Consider the following 26894-nt stretch of genomic DNA (forward strand, 5'->3'; position numbering starts at 1 on the left):
ATTCAGAATTGTTCATAAAAAAATATGGATCTGAGGTGAAGAGTACTTAGTAGTTTACATATCAATTCAGAGTCCTGGGATCTAGTATGGGACCAGTGCTCCATCTTTCTTTCGAATGAGGAAACACCTATACGTAGTGGACTCCTTTTCCCTGCTATGGCGGTGGGGAGACGGGGTGTGTGATATGTTGATAGTTCGTTGCCTCGATCACTGATTAGGCAGTAGTTCCTCTAACTCAATTCAAAATGATTCTTTTGATAACTGCAAGAAGTCACTAATTTCCTACCATTGGTACAGAAAAACCTCAGTTTCTCTAACAAGTATTGTGTGATAATGGAACTAGAGTTGAACGAAGTGAGGTCATTGTTTCGGGCTGGAGGAAGCGCTATGGTGAGGCCAGCTCACCTGCGTCCTTGTGTTGCCTCAAACATTTACCTTGCCTCGATACTGTGGAGGCTGCTGACACCGCTATGGTGTATGCCACTAGAAAGCTTTATGGCTTTAATAAAGTGGATGTTGGCCAGTTGCTGGTCGCCTTCTTTAAGTTATGTGAAAATAAGAGAAGGAAGACTATAAGGTCTTGCTTCAAAACCTCCATGGACTTAGTTGTGTTTGTAGCTTTATACATTTTCTCCTATAGGACATTAAAAGTTAAGACCAAAGAGGTCATCCCCATCAAAAGGAAGTTGCCAGTAATTAATTTGTACTTTTGCCTTAAATCATGCATGAAGTTACAAAATGCTTGAGTTCAGTTGCCACAGGCAGTACTGAACGATTTCAGTTCCAAGAATTGTGGATAAAACATACACATTAGGAAAAAATCCATCTTAAGGGTTGGGAAGCAGTGTTTTGTTCATTCAAAGTAGGCAAGCATTTAAGGTTTTATATACATTTTATTTTGCATTTTTATTTCCCACTTTGAAGAGTTACAGTGCATTTAGATATTTGCAGCCCCACACCTCTCAGATGAGATTTTTAATTGCCATTGGTTTAATCGGCAAAGGGTTTATTAATGTTAAACACAGCCTGATCATTGTAAAGTATATGGCAGAGAGCAGGTTCAATAGATCTCACTTCTATGTGCAGAATGCGTTTTGAACAAAGCAAAACACGTTTTACTGAAATCAGATTCTGAACTCTTATAATGAAACATTTCTTACTCTTTCACTACAATAACGCAAATTGAAAGCTTATCTTTTTATGCATTACATTGTACGGTCCTTCCTTTATCCCATTAGCTGGGCCATACCAGTACCTAAATTGCAACTCATCGGGCACCGTTATCTCATCCAAATGTTAAAATAAATGAAAGAAATATTTACCTTTGCATATGGGTGGCATTATGGCAAGCTTTCCTTATTTTTGTATGTACTATAACTGAAATATTGTAGTGTAATATTTAAAAATGGAGTGGGATTAGAGTTACCACTCTAATGTTACTCGAAAAATGTAATATTGCATAGACTGGGGGGGACACTATGTAGAATTAAGATGACCTTTTTAATGTAAATTGTTAAATACTTAAAATTAGACAGGTTCAGCATTAATGTTAAGTCAAGGGTTCTAACTTTTCAATTTAATGAAATTAATTCTATATAAAAATAACAAAATACTATTGCTTATGGTGAGGGGCTAGTGTTGAGATAAAGGTTAAAATGGGGTCCTGGTGTAGACTGATGAGACAATGGCAGCCGAGCAACAAATAAGGAGGCAAGAGTGAGTGATATGCGCGCACTCTTGGGCACAGACAGACACACACATTGTGATCACAATTCCTTCATTATAGTATCCTTTGTTGCTTTGTATATATGAACATCTGATCTAGGATCATAATGAACCTCGGATACGGAGAATGGCCCCTTCAGCATGGTTAGAAATGTCTGGTCCCGTTCATAGCGAATCCGACAGGCTAGGAGAATGACGGTATGTTCTGAACACAGGTGTTCTAAAGTTTTCAACAGATCATCAAAAGTATCCTCTAGGTAAACAATATCTGCTCCCAGAATCAAATCGAACGTTCGTGAGAAGCTCTCCAAATCATGTCCCCAGGTCAATTCCATGACAGAAACATTTTGCTGGATATGAGTGGGCAGGTTTGCTCGGACATTTGACTCAAGAAATTCCAAAGCCACCTTTCGGTCTGTAATGGTCACATCTGCACCTGCAATAAACGCAAAACAATTAACAGCAGTTATAAACGTTGCATTTACAAACAAAATTACATTAAATGCATTGATGCAAAACACACCTGGTGAATCTGAATCACATTGAACAATTTTTTTTATTTGAAATAACAGGCATATTTTACATTGTTGGTTCTAAATGGGGTCCTCGGCGTTTTCATTTAGGTGGACACAACATTCCTTCCATCTCCGCATTTCCTACAACAATTGGTGATAAATGACCCCAATAATGTTATATCAAGCGATCTCCTGATAATTTGTATGCTACATCCCATGTTTCTCTCCATTAGCCAGTTTTGAGACCTCAGCACCATCTTGTATCAAAAGCACAGAACTTTAAAAAACTTTCATAGCTCTATGATGACATTTTGTTTAAACTTTTTTTTAACTTGTTTTATTGGTACAGAACCATACATACTTCTAGGCAGGAATCTAGTCACACCTATTACGTCCTAGGAGACCCGATGCAAAGTAATTTCCCTTTAATAAGGGAGGGAAATAATGGCCAACCGATATATTGCAGTATACCTCTCCATACCTGTTCTTGAATTACCATGGCCATACCACACAGTACAGCTTCATACTACCTTGGTAAATCAAAGAGGCGTTTTGAAAACATATACCACAACACTGTCCCATGGAGCACAGCTGTGTAGACTCTCACTAATGTATGAGCAAGAACGGACAAATCTGGGGCATAATCTACCATCCCTCAGGATTAATAGTATGTCCCCCCCCCACTCACTGCATCCCCACTTCAATTCTCCATCATCATATTGTTGTACAGCTCATATGCCCTCTCTCTTAATGGAAAGGCCTGGGTATGAAGAGATCAGGCTGATTTCAGGATTCTCCAGGAAAGTAGAATATTGGGATGGTATCTGTTTATAAGGTGTAAGGTTCAGATGGCATACAGAGATAGGGAGAAAAAGCGAAAGTTAAATTGTTTCAGCTTTTTACTGCTCATTCCAAAATCTTTTTACCTTTTCTTTTATGTGTTCTAACACTGTAACTAAGATGAGTTATTTTTGTTAATTGTAGCTAAACTGAAGGGGAAGCGAGTGAAAAGGCTAATTTTCATTCGCTGTATATTTATATTAGATCATATGGCACACTTGTTGTGACCTAGAATGTCAAGTTAATCAAAAGACCTATAAAATATAAATAGGGTTTCAGGCTTTGAGTTAAAACCAATAAGTGATATACAACACTGAAGAGAATGTTTCCTTTTCAGTAGAATGCGGAAAACACAAATTATTGCTCCACTTTTACTGCTATGGCACTCTGTGGTGACAACGAGTATAGCTGCAGCCCCTACCTCAAACTCTTTCCTGGAATGGAAGCTCCTACTATGATTCACTCAGGCCCTGGTTTGCTGCTTAATTTGCCCGTGTGACTATCTACAAGGTCCCTGGACGAACTTTACTCCCGTTCTGGGAGCCTAGCTCAACCTGTATGTCCTCGGATCACTGTATGTTGCTGTGTAATGGCTAGCAGATGAATAGCTGAACTCTGAGCAGTGTCTCAGTCCAGGGCAGCGGGACCTCCATGATGTAGACCTACTTCACTAAGAAAGTTATAGAGTTTTGTCTTCAGAAAGCTCTAGTATAAAGATTGTGGCTACAAAGATCGCTTTGCATACAGATACTCCAGAATCAATCTCCTTATCTAAAGCACTGCACCCACACTCCTGTTCCTAGGTTTACCTTAAGATGGACTGAAAAGCATTACTTTATGAACCACATCCCCTCACACAGAAGGATCCGAGGCCGCATTATCTTTAACATCTTCAGATCCCATTGCACAGGCTCAGAAAAGGTTCATGCACCAGTTTTGCCGATATTGTGCTGCTTCTAGCCCGTACATTAACTCAGAAAACTTACGTTAGCGTATACGTTGTAGACACTACAGCTCATTAACATGAAAGGCAATCACTGCTCTCCGTTTTCTAGTATTAATATCAGACAGCACACTTGTAAGAAAAACAGGTGCATAGACCCCTGCTCAGCCTGTGCACTACAATGGGACAGAGGCATAATGCAGTCCTATTATCATAAAGGTTTTTTTTGTTGTTTTTTTTTGATCGCGCGAACTAGACCCAAAGATGTCAGGTATCAGAGCGCTTTACATGAGCACCAGCTTCGTTATAGATGGACACATTCATTTTTTTTAGGCACGGGGAGATTAGGTGATTTGCCCAGAATCACAGGATGTTGAGCGTCGTTGCCAAGACTCAATCCTGTTTCCCAGCTTCGAAGTCGACCTCACTAGCTGTAAGGTTACATCCTCTCCCCATGTTCAGTTTATATTCCTACTTCATACATGTCAAAGAGAAGCTTGGACCTTATGGTGCTGAAACAAAACTTGAAACTTGGCAGCATCACATGTACAAACCCCTGTGACTGCAATTGATTGAAGCACATGGAGCGGTTTCCTTCCCTTACCCCCTCTCAAGATGGAAAATGCACTAGAACTAAATTCACATCAATTCTTGATTAAAAATCAGAATAAAAAAGTAATATTTAAATTTTCTATTCTGAAATTTGAACGATTATTGTAAGAAATTGGTTTATTATTTGGGGTGGGTGACTTTCCACTTCAAGGACCAATAACAACCAATGTCAGGGTGAACTCAAAGTCAATAAATTAACTTCCCGGTAGCAATGAAACAGAGCAGAAAGGATCAACTTTGGGCAATGCGTAAATATTTCTACAGTACCAAAACAGTAATGAAGTAAAAGTGCAAAACAATAAAAAAAACACAAACCAAATTAACAAAATAGAGTAAAATTTAATAAACAAATTTGCACTAAAATGACAAAAATCCAACAAGGGGAACAAGAGATATGAATCTTTAAAGTTTTAAGTAGGAATAGCACCAAGAAGCACAAAGAGCCAATGACAGTCTATGGGCGCAGTAGATCGAGACCTAATGTAATCACATTTGAGCGCCGATAGGATACACCAACCAGGTTAGTCCGGGGCAAAGATTTTACCTTCTGACTTTTTGTTTTTTAAGACACAATCCACCAAAAGTGTACACTTCTAAAGCCCCCCTGGACCTCAGGGGTGTTACTTAAAGAAGCACAGGGTGTCCGGCAGTGGCCAACAGCAGAGTCCAGTACAATCAGGTAAAGGACAGCAGGTCCAGTCCTCTTCAGTTCTTCCTCAGGTTCGGTAATGTTCTGAAGTGGGTGTCTCGAGTGTCACATTTATGTCTGGCACAGGTTAGAGGATGGGAATGACTCCTGGGCATGCCCTAATCAATGAGGTAAAAGTTCCCTGGGGCACTCCTACCCTTTTTTGGCCTTTTCAAGCTGGTGAAAGCCTTCAGCCACACTAAACTTGGACTCTGAGGGCTAGGTGTGTGGGCAGTGTACTATGGAAATGCAAGTGTCCTCCCACATCTAATACTTAATTCCAATTTGAAGCAGCCACTACTCCAGAGACAAACCTGGCAGGACAAAAGCAGGATTTTCCAGCAACCTGACAGTGGATACACAAGAAATGTCTTGGCATCCTGGTCTCTAGGCTTCAAATGATCCCCAAGTGTTCTATGAAAGCCTATCATATATGTTAAGCAGGATTTGGCACTAATGAATACCGATCTCTCACCTGTAAGCTGTGAAAATACGGCGGACATCTTGGGTAGGGGCGTGAGCCTAACAGCGCTCTAGCCACCACTACATAAGGAGCCCCAAGGCAAAGAACGCGAGATTCCTTGCATATTGTTAACTTTGGACCCCTCTTGAGGCGAAATAGCCGGGAGGTAGTTGGATTGCACATTTTTACAGAGATTGTTTGCTGAAAACGAGCATTTTAAAATCGGAATATTTTAATTTACCTACCTCACTTGCACTAGCCTAATATTTGCACAAAATAGAGCGTGAGCCTGCATTTACTCGGTGACAGCCGATTTTCGGGCTGAATACCGATCTCTCACCTGTAAGCTGTGAAAATACGGCGGACATCTTGGGTAGGGGCGTGAGCCTAACAGCGCTCTAGCCACCACTACATAAGGAAACGTACATTCTCCGCGATAGCGGACGCGAATTGTGGACGCGCCTGCACAAGCGTCGGAGTCACGCCTGAGTCAGCCCGTCTGCGCCCGTCCGCGCCTCGGACGCGCCCAGCGGCCATGACACCTACTCCCCAACCGACTTTACCGGTAGGTGACAGTAATCAGACAATTAGTGCCTCTACTATCACTCCTTACATAAAATATAGTTCAGAACAACTCCTAGCGTTAAGAACGCTTAGACTACCGGACTGCTGCCTATTAGACGTATACAGACACCATAACATCTGTCACGGCTGTTCTCTGACAACGAATGCCACTAAAATCAAAAGGCTTGAGACCCAAACCAATGCTACATGTGCGACATCTAACTCTAAAGTATTTACCTTCTTTAGTCTGAACTGTCGCTCTCTGCCAAGACATAAAACAGAATTTTTTTTTTTCCTACTGGATGAGGCCCCTGATGCATTGTTCATCACTGAAACCTGGCTTTATGCAAGCTCCGGACCAGATGTGGCCATGGCCCTCCCTGACTCATACGCAATTATACGCCTTGACAGAATTAAAAAAACTGGAGGAGGCATAGCTGTTATTTTTAAAAAAGTATATACCTGTGAGTTTACAAATCTCCCATGTCCAGGGTGTGAAGGCGCCACTTTCAAAATCATACTCTCACCCAACTTTACCTTTTCCGGCGCACTCATATATCGTCCACCTGGTGCTGCTTCAAACTGGCTAAACAATATTTCAGAACTTCTAGGCCCGTTCATCATGAATACTACCAATTTTACAGTGATTGGTGATCTGAATCTTCACCTGGTCAATGAACATTGCTCTAAAGCTACGGAACTTATTGATGACTTCTTATCCCTCAATTTGATTCTTAAAAATTCTGGCCCTACCCATACTGCTGGTCATCTACTTGACCCAATCTTTTCTAATATTTTGAATTTAAACACCTTCCCAGCTTTACCTATTCCCTGGTCCGACCATTTTCCCATCAAATTTTCCTTTCAAACGCCTACAAAAAATATTTATTTATTTATTTATTTCTGGCGATTTTTAGAGCGCGCAAATACCCTGGGGTGTCTCGGCGCTATAGTTGCAGAACTCTCCAGAAGGGGGGTGGAATTAAGCAGGGAACAACCATGTCTTTAGTTGTTTTCTAAAGTTCAGAAGGGTCGGAGCGCACTTGATGTTTAGGGGAAGTGCATTCCACAGTATGGCCGTGGCCACAGCAAAGCGTTTGTCACCCCAGTTGGCCCTTCTTGTCCGGGGGACCATGAGTAGGTGCGCTGAGGATGACCGCAGAGTTCTGGTATGCTCCAGCGGACGGAAGGCTCTTCTTAAGAATAGGGGTCCTAGGCCGTGAATGGCCTTATATGCAATGCATAAAGCCTTAAACTTGATGCGGCTCCTTACCGGTAACCAATGCAATTGTCGAATGTAGGGGGAGACCGATGCAAATCTAGGGATGGATAGAAGTGTTCTGGCGGCAGCGTTCTGGACAGTTTGCAGTTTATTAAGTACCTTTTGTTGAGTGTTAAGTAGCAGTGCATTACAGTAATCAGTTTTAGAGAATACTAATGTACTGACCAAGGTTTTACCTGCATGTGACGGAAGGTATGGGATTAGTTTTTTTATCTTTTTTAGTACGTGGAAAGAAGAGGAAACCACAGCATTGACATGTTGTTGGAATGTCAATTTGTTATCAAAGATAACGCCCAAGTTGCGTACCTTCGTCACCGGTTCTGGTGGTTGTCCCATTTGGTGAGGCCACCATTGAGGGGACCAGGTGGGTTGTAGCCTCCCGAATGTCATCACTTCTGTCTTATCCGAGTTGAGTTTAAGACAGTTGGATGACATCCAGGAGCTTATTGCCTTCATTCCCCTTTGGAAATTGGCTGCTACTGAGATTCCGTCATTGTAGATCGACAGCACCAATTGGGTGTCGTCCGCGTAGGTAGTGAGGGAGATTCCGCAGGATTTTATGACCCTCGCCAGGTCCGACACGTAGATATTAAACAGTGTCGGACTTAGCGAGGATCCCTGTGGTACTCCACATGGCAAGGAGAAGGTCTGGGATGTGAAATTTCCCAGTTTCACAGTTTGTGGACGGTTTGACAGGAATGAGGCCAGGAGGTTTTTTGCTTTGCCTGTGATTCCTATGGCTTCGACACGGTCGATCAAGGTGGCGTGGTCGACCGTGTCGAAAGCCGCAGATAGGTCCAGGAGTACTAAAACTGCGGCTCCTCCATTATCCATTGTAGACCTAATCTCATCTGCTGCTTTCAGCAGTGCCGTCTCTGTTCCGTGGCCCTGTCGAAACCCAAATTGGGTGTCGTCCAGTAAATTATTGTGATTGATGTAATTTGACAACTGGATATTCATGATCTTTTCAAAGATTTTTGCAGGGAATGGGAGACAGGCAATGGGCCTATAGCTAGCAGGAAGGAGAGGGTCTAAACTGGGTTTTTTCAGCAGTGGTTTGATTATAGCTTTTTTCCATTGCGGGGGGTATACACCGGATTCAAACATTGCATTGCAGATGGTGGTTAGGGGAGGAGCAATGACCTCCGAGATGAGGTTGAGGATGTTTGGAGGGCAAGGATCCAAAGGTGAGCCAGATTTGGTTCGAGCGATCAATGGTTGAATAAGCTCACGGGAGGTAGGTTCAAAGCCTGTAAATGAGGGATCGGTGTGAGCTGGGGAGTGAGAGGGAATGGTCGCTTCCTCGGGTGTAAAAGTATTGAAAATAGCTCTAACCTTGTCCTCAAAAAATTTGGCTAATGCATCAGAAAGGGCTTGAGAGCCTTCTGACTGAGGGGCAGATGGATTGGACAGGTAGGTTACTACTTGAAATAGTTTCCCTGAGGAGTTTTTCGCCTCATTAATTTGGCTGGTGTAGTAAGTGGTTTTTTCTTTTTTTATGAGTTGTTTGTAGTTGGTGAGAGCGCTTTTGTAGCTAATCTTGTCAGCTATGTTGAAGTTACGGCGCCATTGCCGTTCAAGATTTCTGCAGTACTGGCGCTGGAGTCTGAGCGACTCAGAGAACCAGGGGGCCGATGGGTGTTTTCTGGTCCGGTGAGAAGTTTTGGGAGGTGCTAATATGTTGCAGGCTTTGATTAAAGTCTCCGTATAAGTGTCTGACGCTGCTATGGGGTCGTGCTCATTAAGTGATGGGCTGTCCTGAATCAGCTGAGTGAGACGTTCAAGATTTAGGTTCTTCCAGTCTCTAAAAGTATTAGCGTAGGGAAGAGACAAACGAGGGGGCGTGGGTTCAGTAGGGATAGAGAAGCATATAGCAGAGTGATCAGTCCAGATTAGAGGAATGACCTCTGTGATGGAGATTTTAGGATTGTTGGTGAATAATCCATCCAACGTATGGCCTGCTTTGTGCGTGGGTTTTGTTACAATTTGTATGAGACCGACAGTCTCTAAGTCTCCGAGTAACATTTTGGTGTCAGGGTCTTCTGAGACTTCGAGGTGAAAATTAAAATCACCTAGGATGGTAAACTGTGGTGATCCAATGGAAGTCTCGATTATGTGATCCAGACATGCTAGGAATTTAGCTCTGGATCCTGGAGGACGGTAGATCAACATCCCTTTAAATGATGTTTTGCTGGATAGGCCTATTGAGAAGAGGAGAGCCTCGCATTCAGGATAGGTTGTATCTGTAATGGATATTTTGAAGTGATTTTTATAAATGATTGCGACTCCCCCACCCTTCCTTATAGGTCTGTCTATTTTACATACGCAGTGGTTATTAATCACTAGTATATCCCTCCTATGGCAATGCCCGTCATGGTGAGAAAATGGAAAAAGCTGGATATTAATATTCTTAATTCCTTGCTAGAAGATACAATACCATGTACCATCTCCGGAGTACAAAATCTATCCATCTCTGTTCAATCATGGCTCCTAACAGCCATCGACTCCTGTCTCCCTCAGACTAAGTTAAAAGGCATCTATCAACGTCTTCCCGCTCCGTGGTTCAATGACTCTTTAAAACATGAAAAAACTAAATGTAAGAACGCTGAACGTAAATGGAGAAAGTCCTACTCCTCGGAAGCTAAAAATTAATACAAAAATCAACTAAATCAATATCAAAAGCTGTGCAGCAAAGCAAAAGCCAACTTTGTCTGCTTAAAAATTACTGCAGCTTTAAATCAAGCTAAAACACTCTTCAAAACAGTCAAAGAGCTAGCTGGCTCTAATACCTCACCTTCCCCTCCTGATCTAAATAAAACTCAATGCAATAAACTTGCCGCTTTCTTTGTCGACAAAGTTGATAGAATCTATCAAGCCATCCAACCTAATCAGGACAATTATGAGGAAAATCACCATGACAGTAGTGATGTTAATAGATCAGACAGTGAAGAGACCAATACCGCCATCCCCTCTGATACTACCACCTCCCCTTCTTTGAGTGCTTGGCCTACACTCAACGTTGACACTGTCATCGAACTTCTAAACACCATTAAATCAGGTTCGCCAAAAGACCCTCTACCCTGCTCAATCTTAAAACTACTTAGCAGGAAAGCCTTATCTACCATCACAGACCTTCTAAATAAATCCTTGCTAGAAGAATGTGTTCCACAGGAGTGGAAGCATGCCATGATCCATCCCCTTCTAAAAAAAGCTAATGCTGACCCGAAGGTACACGCAAACTTCCGACCAATATCTCTCCTGCCTATTTTTGCCAAAATTCTAGAGAAACACGTCCACCGCTGTCTCTCACATTATATAACGACACATGACCTGTTACCTCCCCACCAATCTGGCTTTCGAGCAGGTTTTTCTACAGAAACCACTCTCTTAGGTGTCACTGAAAATATTCGTCAAATGATAGACAAGGGTGAAACAGTGGCACTGGTGCTGTTAGACCTCAGTGCCGCATTTGACACTGTATCACATGCGGTACTAATAAAAACCCTTTGTCTAATGGGTATCTGTGGCCCTGCTTTAAATTGGATCACATCCCTACTTGAAAATAGAACTTTTCAAATTTTTTCAAACTCTTCGTACTCTGATACCTATACTTTTAAACATGGCGTCCCTCAGGGCTCAATTTTAAGCCCATTACTTTTTAATTTATACATGAGCCCTCTTGCACAAATTGCTAAAGACTCTGGATTGATAATGTTTTCATATGCTGATGATTCTCAGCTTCTTTTCCCTTCCACCAACAGACAATAAAGATCCTTCTACTTTGAGAACAGGGCTTACAAAAATTGCTGGATGGATGAAAAATAACCTCTTAAAATTAAACAGTGAAAAAACTGAACTCATAATTCTAGGAAAAAATAAAGAACTATGGGGACCCCAACATTGGCCCCCAGAAATGGGCTCTCCTCCTATTCCAACTAACCAGGCTCGTAACCTTGGCTTTGTGGTTGATGACTCTTAGTATGCACCAGCAGGCCATAAAAACATCAGCCACCTGTTTTGTCGTCTTGAAGTGGCTAAAGAAAATATGCTGGATGCTACCAGCTCACACTAAAAGAACTGTCATCAACGCCCTTATAACATCTCGATTGGATTATGCCAATGTATTATATTTAGGGGCCAACAAAGCCACAGTCCGTAAACTACAGACTGTGCTGAATGCTGCTGCAAGACTGCTAGGTAAAATCCCTATTCATGCACCCACCACCAAACTCATACGAAAATTACACTGGTTAAAAATTGAGAGCAGAATTAAGTTCAAATCATTATGCTTCATGCATAAAATCTCAGCAAACAAAGCTCCTAAATATCTGCTAAATCTGGTGCAACGTTACCATCCACCCAGAACGCTGAGATCTGCAACAGCGAATAAATTTGCTGTGCCTAAAATAAGATTGTCACGCATGGGAGGCAGATCCTTCGCCTATCTTGGCCCCTCCCTGTGGAACTCCATGCCACAAGTTCTGCGCTCAGAGGCCAACTACACCAGTTTTAGGAAAGCCATAAAAACCTGGCTGTTTAACATCTAAGTCAGCTGTCCAAACTCACTTTACTGAATCACAAGCGCCGGGAAATCCTTTGTTGGGTAGCTGTTTGCGCTATACAAACTAAATAAATAAATAAATAAATAAATAATGTCAGATAGGATTCTCGCAGCCCCCACCCTTTTATGAGCTTAAGGACGTTATCCCTGCCCATTCAGGTTGACATGTCAATCATAGGAACCTAGCTTAACCATGAAGAAAGCTTTGTAGCGTTGGCCCCCGAGGAGGGACAGTGATGTAGCAGCAGTGTAGTTGGAGGGGGTGTGTGGATTGGGCATATCACAGAGATTAAAACAGCAGTGAATTGAAAAGTTGCAGCTGCACCCCACAAATGACTTTCTATTACATTACAAAGCTGCAGGAAGCAGGAAAAATATAAAAAAAAATGTTTTTATAGGGCAAGACTTGATGAAAGATTCCCTAAAAGTGCCTTTATGTGGCAACTACATTAGCAACTGTTTGCGTTTCTTACCGAGGCAGCTGTACTTTAATCCTCTGCTGAATGTCCCTAAAACAGGAACTGCTGGAACAATGGGGGTGGGGGGAGGGGTGGTGGCAGCTATCAGCACAGACGACTAGAGAGTAATAGATATGCCAGTCATGAAGGCAGACCTGTTGCACAGTATCTACTGTTTTAAATAAGAACTGAAGGAGATATTTAAAAAGCCTACTTGATCTGCACTCCTGAGTTCTAGGATTAGTGATCTTACACAGGATATGCACTCTGTGGGTGCCAGAGCGGTAAAAATATAAACTAGGGTATATACATTGTTTTTTCCAGATCAAATATCGAGCTCACACAGCAGTCAATGGAATTGAAACATTCAGATGCCATCCAGAAAGGAGAACCTACAAATTAGGGGCCTGAAGGAAGGTGGGGGAAAGCCCTAATATAGGGGCGTTAATGATAAGCATGTTCTCGGCTCTTCTGAGTGATGATCATCTGAACCTCTGCCTAGACAGGGTACACCATGGGCCAACAAGAGACCTCAGCACTCTTTGAGGCTGAGAGATATCCTGGTCAAATTTCATTCATTTAAAGAGGAAGTTGCGAGGGCCTCTAGTGCCCTTCCAGACTACACTTGCACGCTGTTTCAAGGGGTGTCACCAGCGATCCTTAGGAAACATTGTAACTTTATGTCCATATTGCAGAAGTTCAGGGAAGAGAAAATCTGTTATCAATTCACATATCCATTTGGCATGAACTTCAGATTTGAGGGGGAGCAACATCATTTTACATAAAGATCAGAGATGGCAAACCTTTTAAAGATCTGATGGAGTACCAATCCCAGGAGGAACCACATCCCAACTAAGTAAGGCTGGACTAAACTGGAAGAAGCAAAGACCCCAGAAAGTTAACAAGATTGCAAAAGATAAGTGCCATAAGCAATTCACAATATGAGGAAGCTCCAAAGAATAGAAAACTTGATGCCTGGAATGAAATACCTTGAACTGTGGGCGTAACCTAATTTTTCACACAATCGCTCACTATCTTTGGAGCTGAAGATATCCATCAGGCAAATCACTCTGAGGTCCCCGAAAATAGCATTTCCTTACACTACTCTATGAAGCAGATGCACAGGGATCAGCCTATTCATGGGCTGCATGCTGGATGGATACTGATGGAGAATGGAGTCCTACCTACTCCTCTGATTTAGAAGCTACAGTAGCCAGAACACGTGGTTCTGGGTTTGGACCAGGCAAGACTCGATCACAACTGATAATGTGTACACAGTGATGATGTATGGGACTCACAAGATGTTATGGAAACGTTGGATGGGTAGCAGGATTATTGGGGAGAGCGGCACTCTCAATGATAGATTAGGATGTTGGATTACAAATCAGTAGTGGGAAGGATCGAAGATATAAGGACACACACACTTGCATGTTACCTAAAGATGCTTCCATGGTGAAAATATCATTTAACACTAAAAGGGATGAATAGACAATTAAAATAGGGTCAATATGGAAATCTATTTGGGAGGCCCAGCCTATAATAACTGGTCTACAGGAAACACATTTGCAGATAGTAAATCAATTTTAGGTGAAACATAGGTCATCTCTAGTGGCATATTATTCGTCTGGAACAGCTAAACATAATGGAGTGGCACATTTTGTTAGAAGAGATCTCCCAGATTGAAGGCACCCATTAGAGACCAAGAAGTGAATTCTGCTTTAAAATTGCTGGGAAAAAAAGCACCAGGCCGAGCCAGCTCTATAGGAAGATTCTATAAAGCGTATGATAATACATTAATTCCCACATTAGCACACCTGTTTAACCACTGCACTGACCCTAAAAGGGTTATAAAACCAATGAGCGGGGCTGTTGTCACAATAATATCTCAAGTAACACAAAGAGGGTACAAAGTTCCCCGGGAAGAGTGAAGGAGTAAAGGTGTGTGTGCTGGAGAGAGGGGGGAATCCCCTTGTTGGAACTAAAACCCTCACACACCCAGCAAGCTAGGTGTCATGCTTCATCATATGGGTTCTGCTACTCGTCAGACTGGCGCTGCAATGTCTGACGGGCTCCCGAAACCGGGGCTCTTTATCGAAGATCTTTTGTTCCGGCCATATGGTTCATGCGTGTGAGAGGGCGGGGGGTGTGTGGTCGTAACGTGAAAAAGGTGAAGTTAAAAAAGGTAGGTCAGTCCACAACCTACTTTATTCTTGTGGTAGACTTCCTTGTTTAAAAGGGTGGTAGGGGAGCTAAATGCCCTGGAACTATCCTAGCACGTTAACTACTACCCTCTTGTTTGGTCGACATGTTTCTTGCCATGATGGCAATTCTTCAGGACCTCAGTGTATAGTACCACACAGCGAAAGAGTATAATAGTGATAAATAAAACTTGCAATCTGGTATACAACCTTTTATGGTCGGTAATACCGAAGCGCAGGCCGATTGGTCCTGCTGGAGTATTGTGACCTGTAGAAATGAAATAAACACAGTTCACAGATGGCAGCTTGGGTGCAATATTCCTATATGAAGGATTTGCACAAGTTCAGTCCATACACACACACACACACACACACACACATAAAAAACCAAAGTGAAGGATTAAAACCGAACATATAGCATAGTGAGTTGGTAATTGTATCACACAACCAGCTGGTTTGTGCAATAACATATAACAGTGATATTTGAAGAAGTCAAAACTGCTGGTAAATGGAAGAAGACTGGGTTAATAATGCTCACCCCAGAAGATTCCCTGAGGTACCTCGCAATCTGCTTCCGTAGGACCGACTGGTAAAGGTACGGTACCTGGTGGGGGAAATTTAAGAATGATAATCTGTGATAACATTATCACAGCAGGGGTAAGGGTGGGAGGACCCCACCCGGGGCAAACACTAGGAGGTGAACAGACTACCTCGCATCCTGAGTATCGGTGTGTCCTGGCAGGACCACTGTTACGTGGCTCAATACGGGCTGGTCACCGGTGAAAAACCTGGGGCGTAAATGACGTTACCAGGCGCCCACAACAACCGCGTCGCGTCCCCGCCGGAGGACAGCAGAGAACGGCACCGCGGCGGAGCATAGAGGCCCGGCACCACGCAGACACCCCGGCAGCCCACCAGCCCCACAGACGGCATCGCGGCCAGGCAACAATTGGTTACCTAGAAACCAAAACTCAAGGTAGACGAGAGTTCTGGCCGCCCAACTCACTGGTGTCGGGGTGTCAACCGCAGGTTGGAGCAGATTAAGAGCCTTACCTTCGGCGGCGCACGGTCCAAGCCGATGCACCTACCCCACGGACAGCGTCTTGATCAAGGCGCAAAGCAGCTGGTAACGGAGCACTGGGGAGCGCCAATATTTATGTAACCAACCTCAATCCGCCCAGTCAACTATGCCGCTAGAGTGGCGCCCCCATCCACAGCCGCGCATGTGCGGTAGCCACTGGGGCCCGAAGCATAGGGCTGTGTAGTGAAGGTGGCGGCCATCTTGGAAGGGAGGAAGTGGAAGAGTTTAGCGCATGCATGAGCGAGGCATGTGAGGAGAACCCACTCAGTGAATAGATTCATATCTAGACCTCCCCGGCAGGAAGAAAGTCACCCTGTGTTTTTGAAGTGGAATATACAGGGGAACAGGGGGGTACAGTTGGAGTGTAATCCCACTAGTTGTTTAATAGGGAAATGTGATGAAAGGCACACAGTTGGCTCTTTTACAAGACAATAATTCTAACTACCCAAGGATGCCCACGGGACAGAATCGTTTAACCACAGTGAGTCCAATTGGAGACGATGGACCCATCTCTGCTCAATCTTAAACAGTGCTTGTTTAGAAATGGCTGGGTGGGATTCCAGGACCAACCATTTGAGGCTGTCTGCAGGATGGTTGTTTTGGGAATAATGCTCGTATAGTTTGGTGTGTGTTTTCAAGCACCTAATGTTGCTCTTGTGCTCCATAATCCTCACTTTGATGTGTCTCGTCGTCATCCCTATGTAGTTTTTTCCACAGGGGCAAGTAATCATGTAGATGCATTTGATGCTATTGCAATTTGTGTGCTTGCGAAGCTGCCACAAAAAAGTGTCTGTAATTCTCACCTCCTTAACTTGTAATGTCTGTGGACATACCGCACAACCGCCACAAGTGTAATGACCAACCACTGGGGGGAGTCTTCACAGTGTACTTTGGTTGTCAGTAGTGTTTTTCTTTGGGCGTGTATGGATGAGGGCATCTTTTAGGTTAGAAGTTCTTTTAAAGGCGAACCTGGGGCGTGGGATTTCTAGGCCACCTGTATTTACTATGGACCAATGTTTATTTATGATTTTCTTCAGAAATGATGAGTTTGGAGTGAAGCAGGTAACACATGTTATCTGATCATCTCTGGTTTTGGGGTATGACTCTAGCAAGCTCTCTCTTGGGTTGTTCAGTGCTCTTTTGCGAGACTTGTTTAGTAGTCTGGTAGGGTATCCTCTGTCCTGTAGCTTGTGTTGCAAGAGCGTGGCTTCTTTTTGGAAATCTGTTTTAGCTGTACAGTTTCTCCGGACCCTGAGGAATTGCCCAAAGGGGAGATTATCCCTCAGGGCACGGGGTGGTAGCTTTGGTACAGAAGGAGACTGTTTCTGTCAGTGCTTTTACGATGAATACGAGTCTTACTCAGACCAGTGGGATTAAGGTTGATACATAGATCCAAAAAGGGGATGCTATTTGCAGAAATGGTACCAGTGAATTTTAGATAAGGGTTCTGAAGATTGACCCAAGAGCAGAAAGCTTCGCAGGTTGTACGATCGCCCTTCCACAGAATGAGAATGTCGTCAATATACCTGCGCCACAAAGTGATGTTACCAAGGTAGGGATTGAGTGCAGATCTGATAATGCTTTTTTAAAAGGTTGCCATGTAAATACATGCCAAGCTTGGAGCAAATGTAGAACCCATTGAGGTCCCCTGGATCTGGTGGTACAGTTGTGTGCCATATTGAAAGAAATTCTGTCAATGCCAGAGAAGCACACGCCATGATGAATGACACTGGTGTGGGAGAGGACCATTCCTCTAGCCGAAGGGTAGACTCAACTGCTTCCAGTGTGGCTTGCTGGGGGATGTTGGTATACAACGCCTCGACATCCATAGTGAGGAGGAGGTCAACGTCATCCCTCCCCTCAATGGATTCGACGAGGCGGAGGACATCTCTGGTGTCTTGTAGGAAAGATGGAATTTTTCTGACCACTGGTTGAAGAAAGGAGTCACAAAATGTTGATAATGGCTCCAGTAGTGAGCCAATACCGGAAACAAGCGGCCTCCCAGGTACTGGTGACACCCCTTTATGAAGCTTTGGGAGGGTGTAAAAGTATGGGATAACCGGGTCTGTAGTGATCAAGAAAGCTGCTTCATTTTTAGAGATCCACTCATTCGTTTCACCCTCCAAAACTAGACTAGTGATCGTAGTAGTCAGTCTCTTTGTGGGGTCTGTAGTGAGTGGTCTGTAGTGGGTGACATTGGAAAGTTGGCGTTTGCATTCGATGTCATAGTCACAACTGTTTTGGATAACAGTAGCCCCACCCTTGTCTGCCTGTTTAATAAATATGCTGGTGTCATTCCCTAGTGCTAAGACAGCTTGTTTCTCACTTGTACTCAAATTTTTATGAGAGGAGGTAGTGGGTCTGTTGTCCAGACTCCTAAGCACCGCCCTTTCGAAGGCTAGTATCTCAGGGGGAACCATTGAGTCAGTAGGGGTAAAGGTGGAAGGTTTGCGTAACCCTGTATCAGTTTTGTCTTGGTCTGGTTTATCAGCAAAAAAGGAGCGCAGGCGTACCTTCCTAAAAAATTGTTTAACTTCACACATTTCAGTGAAGCTATCGGGGGTCGGAGTAGGAACAAAACCTAACCCTTTCTCAAGAATTTCTGTCTCCATTGTGTTCAATGTCTTATTGGAGAGATTCACAATCAGACTCTTCTGCCTCTGGTTGTGCTCCTGGTTTCCACTGTTGTCTGAGCAGTTGGTTGATCTTGCCATTGTACGGCTTTTTGCCCTCCTCGCTTGCGCCCTCTTCCTCTGCCCCAGCCTCTGCCTAAAAAAGGTGGGTTCATTGGGTAGAATTGTGGAGGACCCTGGGGGTAGAAGGGATATTGCCAAGGAGGTAGCATCTGTGGTGGACCTTGGAACATCGGACCATTATTCGGCATTTGGTTCCAGTTGGAGCGGCTCTGTTTACCTCTGTTGTTGGTTTGGTTACTACCACTGGAGTCACTCCCAGAGGAGCCCCTCCGGCTATCATTGCCTGAGCTCTCATCAGTGGAGTAGCTATTCCTGTTAGTGTATCCCTCTTTAAGGTAGGGGTATACCTTCTCTTTGTCGAATTTTGCTACATCTTTTTGCAATTTGGTCATCTTTTGTTGTAAGAGAAATTCTTGGTTGTCAGAGATCTCTTGGTTGATCTCCGCCAACTTGGCTGTAAAGGGAGTCTTCTTCATTGTGCCTTGAATCGCTCTTTCAATTGCAGCGATCTTTACCAATAGTGCGTCAGCCAGTCTCTTGGCAGTTTTAACAATCAGGAAGAGGAGGTCTTTTGTACACTTCCAAGAAACATGACACCAGTCTACTTTGAATTGACCGTCTTCAAGGAACAGTCTTGGCATGATATTAACTATTAGTCCCTGTGGGGCGATCTTAGCCCGTAGGTATTCAGTCATCATTGCCCCATGCACAGTTATCCTGAGCCATTCTTTTTTCAGTGATGTTACCGTTGCATAGTCCTCATTTGCAGCACTTGAGGCATTATCACCACCCATTCCAAAGTGTGAGGGAGCCGTTCTTAAAGCCTCTTCTATTGCTTCTTCATCGAAACTCAGACCTGGCACATCTTCCATGATGAGGTATTGTTTGTACCAGTCCGAATTTTTTGTGAAAAACACGGAGAATTCTTGAATAATATGAACACCCAACTGTACAAGGATAGTATCCGTGGGCACCCAATGGTCCTCTCAGTAAAAACTGATTACTGTAGGTAACCTCAAGGTCCCGCGAGAGTGCTCTCGCGCACAAACATTTGAACAAGGGAGGGACTAGAGAAGGACAATATTATCTCAAACCAGGGAAGGACGTGAGGTGTTGCGCTATATAAAGACCAATCACCTTTCTGAACTTGGATGCAGAACTATACACCAACATTCTGGCCTCATGGTTAAATTACCTCCTGCCGACACTGGTCCATTCCGACCAGTGCAGCTTTGTTCAAAATAGGCAGGTGCATGCCAATGTATGGAGTGCAATTCACTTGGTTGAAAAGATTGGGGAAAAGATAACTCTGACTGTCCCACTTTCACTGGCCGCAGAGAAAGTGTTCAGCCAGATGCACTGGCCCCCTTGCTGACAGGTCCTAGAAGCAATGGGGTTTGGTTTGGTTTGACATAGAGAGACATGGTCTTGGCTAATTAAGTGAGCCCCACAGCAAGGGTAGCCTTGAACAGTCAACACTCTTAATCCTGCGGTCTCACAGAGGAACGAAGTAGGAATTTCCCCTAGGTCTTGTACTCTTCACCCTAAATAATGGTCCTAATGCTTATCCAAGGGTATATGATCAAATGCTTTGATTGATTGATTGATTGATTGATTATGAAGCACTCATCGAGCAGGATTGGTACCGGGTGTTGCAATGCCTCAGTGCGGCAAAGACTACCACTGCCTTCCACTGGAAGAAACAGGACAAACCTCCTTTATGGGTATGGAATCCGTTGTCGAAGGTGTTGAGCCAAGTAGACCAAATGTGCTTTGTACAGTGGGTTTATTTCATGAGGCAATTGACTCTCAAGAGCATCCCATAATAGTACTCTTTCGGCAGCCAATATAAATATCAGTGAGGAAATTTCTGAATTGTATTTATTGCCTTGTTACTTTTTGCTGAAGTTACAGAAGCAACAAGGTAAACACTAGTTGAAACGCCAGCATACCGCCTGGCTAGCAAACTGCTCTTTCTTGCATGGTTTACTTAAAAATGGACCATTAAAAAAAACACTAGCATGGTGGACATCTGGGAACACTTAAGTTAACTGTATTGCAACAGTTTAGTTTATTTATTGATCTTACTGAGGACAAGTGGCCTGGTAGGTAGGGGATACATTTTAAACTGCAAGTTACATTCCACAATGCATTTGTAAAAAGAGAAGAATTAAAGCAGGGTTAAATGTGGCACATTGTTTATTTTCTCTTAACAGTATAAAATGATATATAAATACTCCTAAGTAAAGTTATAAGATGATCATTCACATCCAGGTGCGTTTGAATCAATCACTGCTCGTCCCCCATATTTTTGTGGACGCACAGGAAGGTTTATAATTCAGTGAGGAGTCCGACTTCATCAAGCACGCCCGGCAGAGTCTCTGCGCAGTACTGCACTAGAATTCTACGAAGGGACTGACAATTTGATTTTTTTTTTTACGGAGAAACATGGTGCTGCAGCTGCCCCACGAAGTCCCTCCGAATAAGCAAAAGTGTTTTTGAATAGGTCTAGCAATCAGTGGCGGCAATCATAAACAGAGGGTGGTGAGGGAACGCAGGTGGGGGAGTGCCGGGGGGGGGGGGGGTAAGTGGAGTGTTAGTAATAAAATATATATTTTTAAAACATACCTGAAGCTGACGGTCTCCTCTTGCGTTGCGTCTCTTGTCCACTTCCTGGACCCTGTGACAGACTCAAATCCAATCCCCTGCTGTTCTAATGGTATGACAGCAGCGCATGGATTGGCCTGAGCAGGCTGGAAAGACACTCCATTCAGACCAGGGAGTCCGGGCTGTTCAATGCAGCGGGGCTGGAGAAACCGAAGTGCGCAGGTGTGACGGCCGGCCGAACACATATGCGCACTGAGGGAATGCACATAGCACTCCACCTCCTCCCCCCTCCCATGCCTCTTACCCGCCCGTCCTTACAGCGCTGACTCAGAGCCGGCAAATGAAAAATAAAACAATGCTAGACCATTGCTTTATTTTTCATTTGCTAGCTCTGAGCCAAGCAGTGGGGTAATGCTTCTCCGCCAAGTGGTTGGTGATCTGCTTGGCGATCAATTAATGCAACTATTAATTTGACTGATCAGATCTGAAAACTTACCCAGTAACGCAGCTACTATGCCCACCAGTCCTGTTCCTGCACCCAGCTCGATCGCAGACCGCTTTTGTAGGTCAATAGTGCCCATTTCCAAAAAGGTGCAGAGAATAACGGCCTGAAATGAGAAATCCAGCTTCAAAAATGTTGCCACCTTGCCGTAAAATATTTTCTTTGAAGGAAGATCTAGACAGATCAGGATACATTTAGTGTTGCTGATGTCCACATCATTTACAATTACAGACTGCTTCAGCCTATGCTTCGCAGTAATTTGCAACTGGATGACAAACTGCTACATCACTGGAACCTGCGACAGCAAAACATTACTACAAGAAGGGAACGTGCAATAAAAAGTAAACATTGCTATATTCCCATATTAGCCATAGGGAACCAAATTAATTGTTTTATTGTTTCATCTGTTTAGCCATACACGAAGCAAAAACAGTTAATTAATACATACGAACATATAAAACAATGATCTATATAAAACTCAAATAAATACGTATTTGGCATATTGGCCTAAAGATGCAGGCAGAAGGGTCAATATTCAACAGCTATATATCATCATCCTAACAAAGTGCCTATATGCAATGAAAGGAATACAATCAAAGCATAAACAGCAGAAGACCCCCAACAATCAATATTCCTACTTAAACCAGGTTCTGGTTCCCAGGGCGACTGGCAGCTCCCTCAGGCATGGCCAGGCAGCCCATAGTTACGAAACTATCGAATTAAAAACATATTCAACATCAGCTCTGAGGCAAAACAGCAATACCATTTTAACACATTTAATCTCATATGATCTAAAAAGGGGCAGTAGCCATCTCCTGCGTTGTATGTCATATCTTGAACAAAACAGTAAGAAAAGAAAAAAGTAGACTATCCTTCCCCCAACTCAACTTACTGTCACAATGTTCATCACCTGCGAGTAGTCTGGAGCATCTGACTAGGTATTCCCTGGTCGCAAGATGCCCAATCTAAACTTAGCATATAGCATCCGTTTTTGTTCAGGATAGATGGAGTCTAGGTAGAACCTACTGGGAGAACCACGGCTACTGCTAAAATACTCTCCCTGAATAGAACCAGGCCATATCGTAGGCAGATTCCTCACCACTCTAATCCAGTGTAACACCGGTTTTACAGCTGCTGTTCTGCTATTGAAATAAGATTGAGTTCTGCGTGAAGTGCTAACAGGGTAGTGCCGGGACCCAGTCTTAGCAGGGCTCTAAGGAAGCTGTTCTCAGCCACTTGCAGTGAGAGTAAGTTTCCGTATGCCCAAAGCTCAGCCCCATAAAGTGCTGCGAAACTGATTTTTACTCATAAATTTGAAGGATGATGCTAATACTCTTGGCACTCGCCTTATGTCTAAACTTTAAAATAGCCCTTGGAGGCAGTCTTAAAATTGTAGATGCCCTCTGTATATGGTTCTTCCATTGTACTTTCTCAGTGAACATTATCTCCAGGTAATCATACCGATTGACAGTCTAGGTGAACTTGTCATCTATCTTTAACTTCTCCTTAAGCCTAGCAGCCGGGCTCAAGACCATACTCTTTGTTTTAGTACAGTTAATGGTCAGGGACTTCATGTGACAGTAATCCATAAATCGCGTTAGTTATCTGTGTATTGTATTTTCTGTCTGTGCCAACAATACTGCATCATCAGCAAATATTAGTATTGGGATCCTTTTGCCTGCTAAAATTACATCCAGTACATATTCTACTACATCATTAAGGACAAGGCTGAAAAGTAAAGGTGCCAGCACACAACCTTGCTGTACATTTATTTTCTATAGTACACTCGCCTCCTGGTCTATAACTGACCCTTGCAGTGTTTTCAGTATGGAGCGCCACTATTGCCTGTACAAAGCCGATATCAGCCCCTTGGTTTACCAGTGTTCTCCATAGTTTTACCCGATCTACTAGATCAAAGGTTGACTTTAGGTCCATAAAAATTAAATACAATGGGTTTTTCCTTTAATTACATACTTATAAGAAATCATTTATAATCTCATTGTGTGGTCAATGGTACCCACTCGTGCTCTAAAATCAGCCGGGCCCCTGTTAAGATATTCGGTCTATCCACCCAGTCTTGTAACCTGTTTACTAGGACTTTCCCCAAGGAGTTTACCTGCCCCATCCAACAGGGAGATTGGACGATAATTGAGGGGGCTACCTCGATCGTTCTTCTTGAATATAGGTACCAAAATGGCTGATCGCCAAAAAAGTGGACGTTATTAGGAGCTATGTATGAGTTGCAAACGTTTGCAAGAACTCTAGCCCAATTTATTTATTTATTTATAAAGTTTTATATAGCGCGAACAAGATCCCAAAAGATATCAGAGCGCTTTACAGTAGTATGAAACAGAGGACATGAATGAGGTATCATCATCAATTGGGAAAAGGAAAATAATACAGTAAACTGATCAATTTAAACAACAAAAGTGGGTAAAAATATGCAGTACAGAGGAGCCATATCAAATGGAGGTAACCCTGGTGATAGCAACAAAGTCAATCAGTCAAGTGAGCCTAGCCACTTGATTTTGTTGGTCGCTAGACTTGATGAGATGCTGTACAGTGTACAAATGCACGTGCAAGCGCTTCCATAGACATGCATGCTGGGAGAGAGTATGGTATTCTGTACTTCTGTTTTTCTTTACTTATGACATTTATACCACGCTGTAATTGTAAATGACCGACCTGTTTGGTTGGGGAGAAAACGAGAAAATGACTGTACTGCGTTATAAGTGCAAAGGATAAGCCGATGATATTACTGAACAGTTGCGAATAATAATAAAGCAAAAAGAAAAAAAAGTGAGCCTAGCCACTTAAGGTAGGAATTTGCTCATCAGAAATCTCTTAGCTTCCACTTTGAACGCCGTCGTCGAGGAGAGTATGCGTACTTCCGGTGGGAGAGAGTTAAAACGACAAGCAAATGGAGATTATGTGTCGATCTCTGATCCCTTAACAGATTCAGGTTGATTGACATCCTTGCCCTAAATGCTGGAATTTGTGGTCAAGAACTGGCTTCTTTTCTAGGTTTCTGCAAATAAGATTCCTAATTTGATTTCATTTTTTAATAAATTAACAGCTTTGGTCAGAGTGCTCATAAAGAAGAATGCTGGAAATGATTGGATGCAATAAATGTCAGGCAAATGTTTTTAAAACAGAAAACTATGAATGCCCCCTGTGTTAACTCCATTCAGGGAAGATGTATTGCCAACCGTCTAAGCCAGTGGGGTTGGTCTCGGAGCAGTACCAACCCATACATGTAAGGGGAAGGACTGCTCTGGCAATTTGGCTGTGTTTGCATCCAGGATGCTTTCTGAAAATGAGCACAAGTGCTCCATGCCTGAAAGAGATGCTCTAAGTTGCAAGTGGGAGTTGAGTATTTTAAAGCTTTCTCATGGGGAAGAAAATTTCAAATTAGAACTAATCTCAAGCCTGGCAGGGAATTGCACTGGTATAACTTCTTTTCAGCTAGTTAGAATTTTGTACAAGCTGTGTGAATCCAACGTTTGTATTGAACACATTGCTGCCTAGGATAATGGGACTATTTATCCAGGCTGTTGATCAGCGATGATCTGGTAGACTCCAGTGTAACCTTTGATCAATGTTTTGACTTGGGTGAGGGATGCAATGTATTCTGCCTCTCATTTGATCTGAGAAGATGGCCTGATAGGAATGGACTCCCACGGCACTCTGAAAAGAATTCCTGTGGCATGTGGCAGGAAATTCAGACACTGAAGGGGTACCTTTTGAAATTCCATAAGCCTTTTAGTTGATGAGGAGATACTCATTAGCCTTCCTTAGCACTGGGGTAGGACTGCAATTTTTCCTTTGTGCAGTGAGGAAGTTTTAGTCAGCGTTTTTATTGGTATCAGACTCATTTGCATCCGCTAAGCCTTGCTGAATGCACGGCTTAATATCTTTTGAGACGAGGGACTATGTAACATCTCTTGCACTATTTGAAGGGAATGATACAGGGTTACACCTTCCTTCATGTTGTAGTTAATCCCACATAGCGAGAGGGTGCATCCTATTCTGCTGATGAGGACCCATCCTAGGCAGACAAAAGGGTGGGGGTGTGGGGGAGGGGGTTGATACATCGGCACATAAGAAATTTTGGAATCTGATCATAAATTGTTTGTGAGCTGGAAATTAAGCCTAACAATGATGGGTCAACAATTCGCTTTTGGTCTTCGAGACTAAATGCTCTAAATTAATTGTTTCTAAATCACATTGTCAGTTTCACAACTCACATGCACTGCACTGAACCACATATCTTAGAGCACTTTTTGTGTATTTATGCTTACTATATATTAATGCTTATCATATATATCATTTTATATCCGTACAATTTGCATATATATTGCTGGTTGTGAGCTTGTTCAATCAAGGACGTATTTGACTAGAAATGTTGAATGTGCATTGGATGATCCCGAAGGAACCTTTTTTTTTTTCATACTCTCCTACTTACCCAGCTTACTAGGAATACAGGGTTGTCCCATGTTACCTCAAAACGATTAGCCTGGCTGAGCACTGACATTTGGTGGCTAGATTGGGGCAAGAGGCAGGATCTTCAAGTATGATGTGATGATAATTTGCATGTATGAGCGAGTCTGAGTAAACTGAGGCTAGGGGATCCATTTTGGAGGTCCTGGCAAGGCCTGGCACATGATGGAGGTTGAGGACTATGCTCTGAGATAATGGAAATGTATTGCCTGCATTCCTTTAGAGACAATGAGGAGATCCAGACACTAAAGTGAGTATGCCAGAGCACACAGACAGGGCTAAGTTTATCCCTGAGGATTCTTGTTAGCAGGGAGCGCAGGATTGGTCTTCCTGAGTACTGACTGTTGGTTGTTGTTAAGGGTGCGCAATGGAGATGCAGTTTCTCTTGTGTAATGTAAGAATGTTTCTAGCGGAGTCCCTCTATTTTATCTGTCCATTATCACTCCTTCAGTTAGACGGATGACAACCAGGTGCAGAAACCGGACACTTGTTTGAGCCTCTGCTGAGGGTGCTTCAGACTGGAGACAGTCCCAATGCTGCTTGCTATGAGAAGCATCACTCTAACAAAGGCTGTGCAGAGCAGCCCGAGGAGGAAACTTGAAAGAAGAACTACCCCATACTAGTTCTAAAGTTTGAGACCATGGATCCACATTCGCGGT

General features: G+C 43.2%; 1 protein-coding gene across 7 annotated transcripts in view; it reads right to left on the reverse strand.

Annotated features, from left to right (window-relative positions):
- Window positions 1-873: 873 nt before the first annotated feature.
- METTL21A (methyltransferase 21A, HSPA lysine) overlaps window positions 874-26894 on the reverse strand; it is a 177403-nt gene continuing 151382 nt past the window's right edge. For all 7 annotated transcript variants that reach the window (XM_078680316.1, XM_078680319.1, XM_078680321.1 and 4 more), the window contains 2 exons: window positions 21730-21841; window positions 874-2161 (listed from right to left, as the gene is read on the reverse strand). In XM_078680316.1, coding sequence (XP_078536442.1) covers window positions 1767-2161; window positions 21730-21841 — 507 coding nt within the window. In that variant the 3' untranslated portion in view covers window positions 874-1766. The remainder of the gene's footprint in view (window positions 2162-21729; window positions 21842-26894) is intronic.

This window comes from Lissotriton helveticus, chromosome 3_1, assembly GCF_964261635.1.
Source record: "Lissotriton helveticus chromosome 3_1, aLisHel1.1, whole genome shotgun sequence".
NCBI lineage: Eukaryota > Metazoa > Chordata > Amphibia > Caudata > Salamandridae > Lissotriton > Lissotriton helveticus.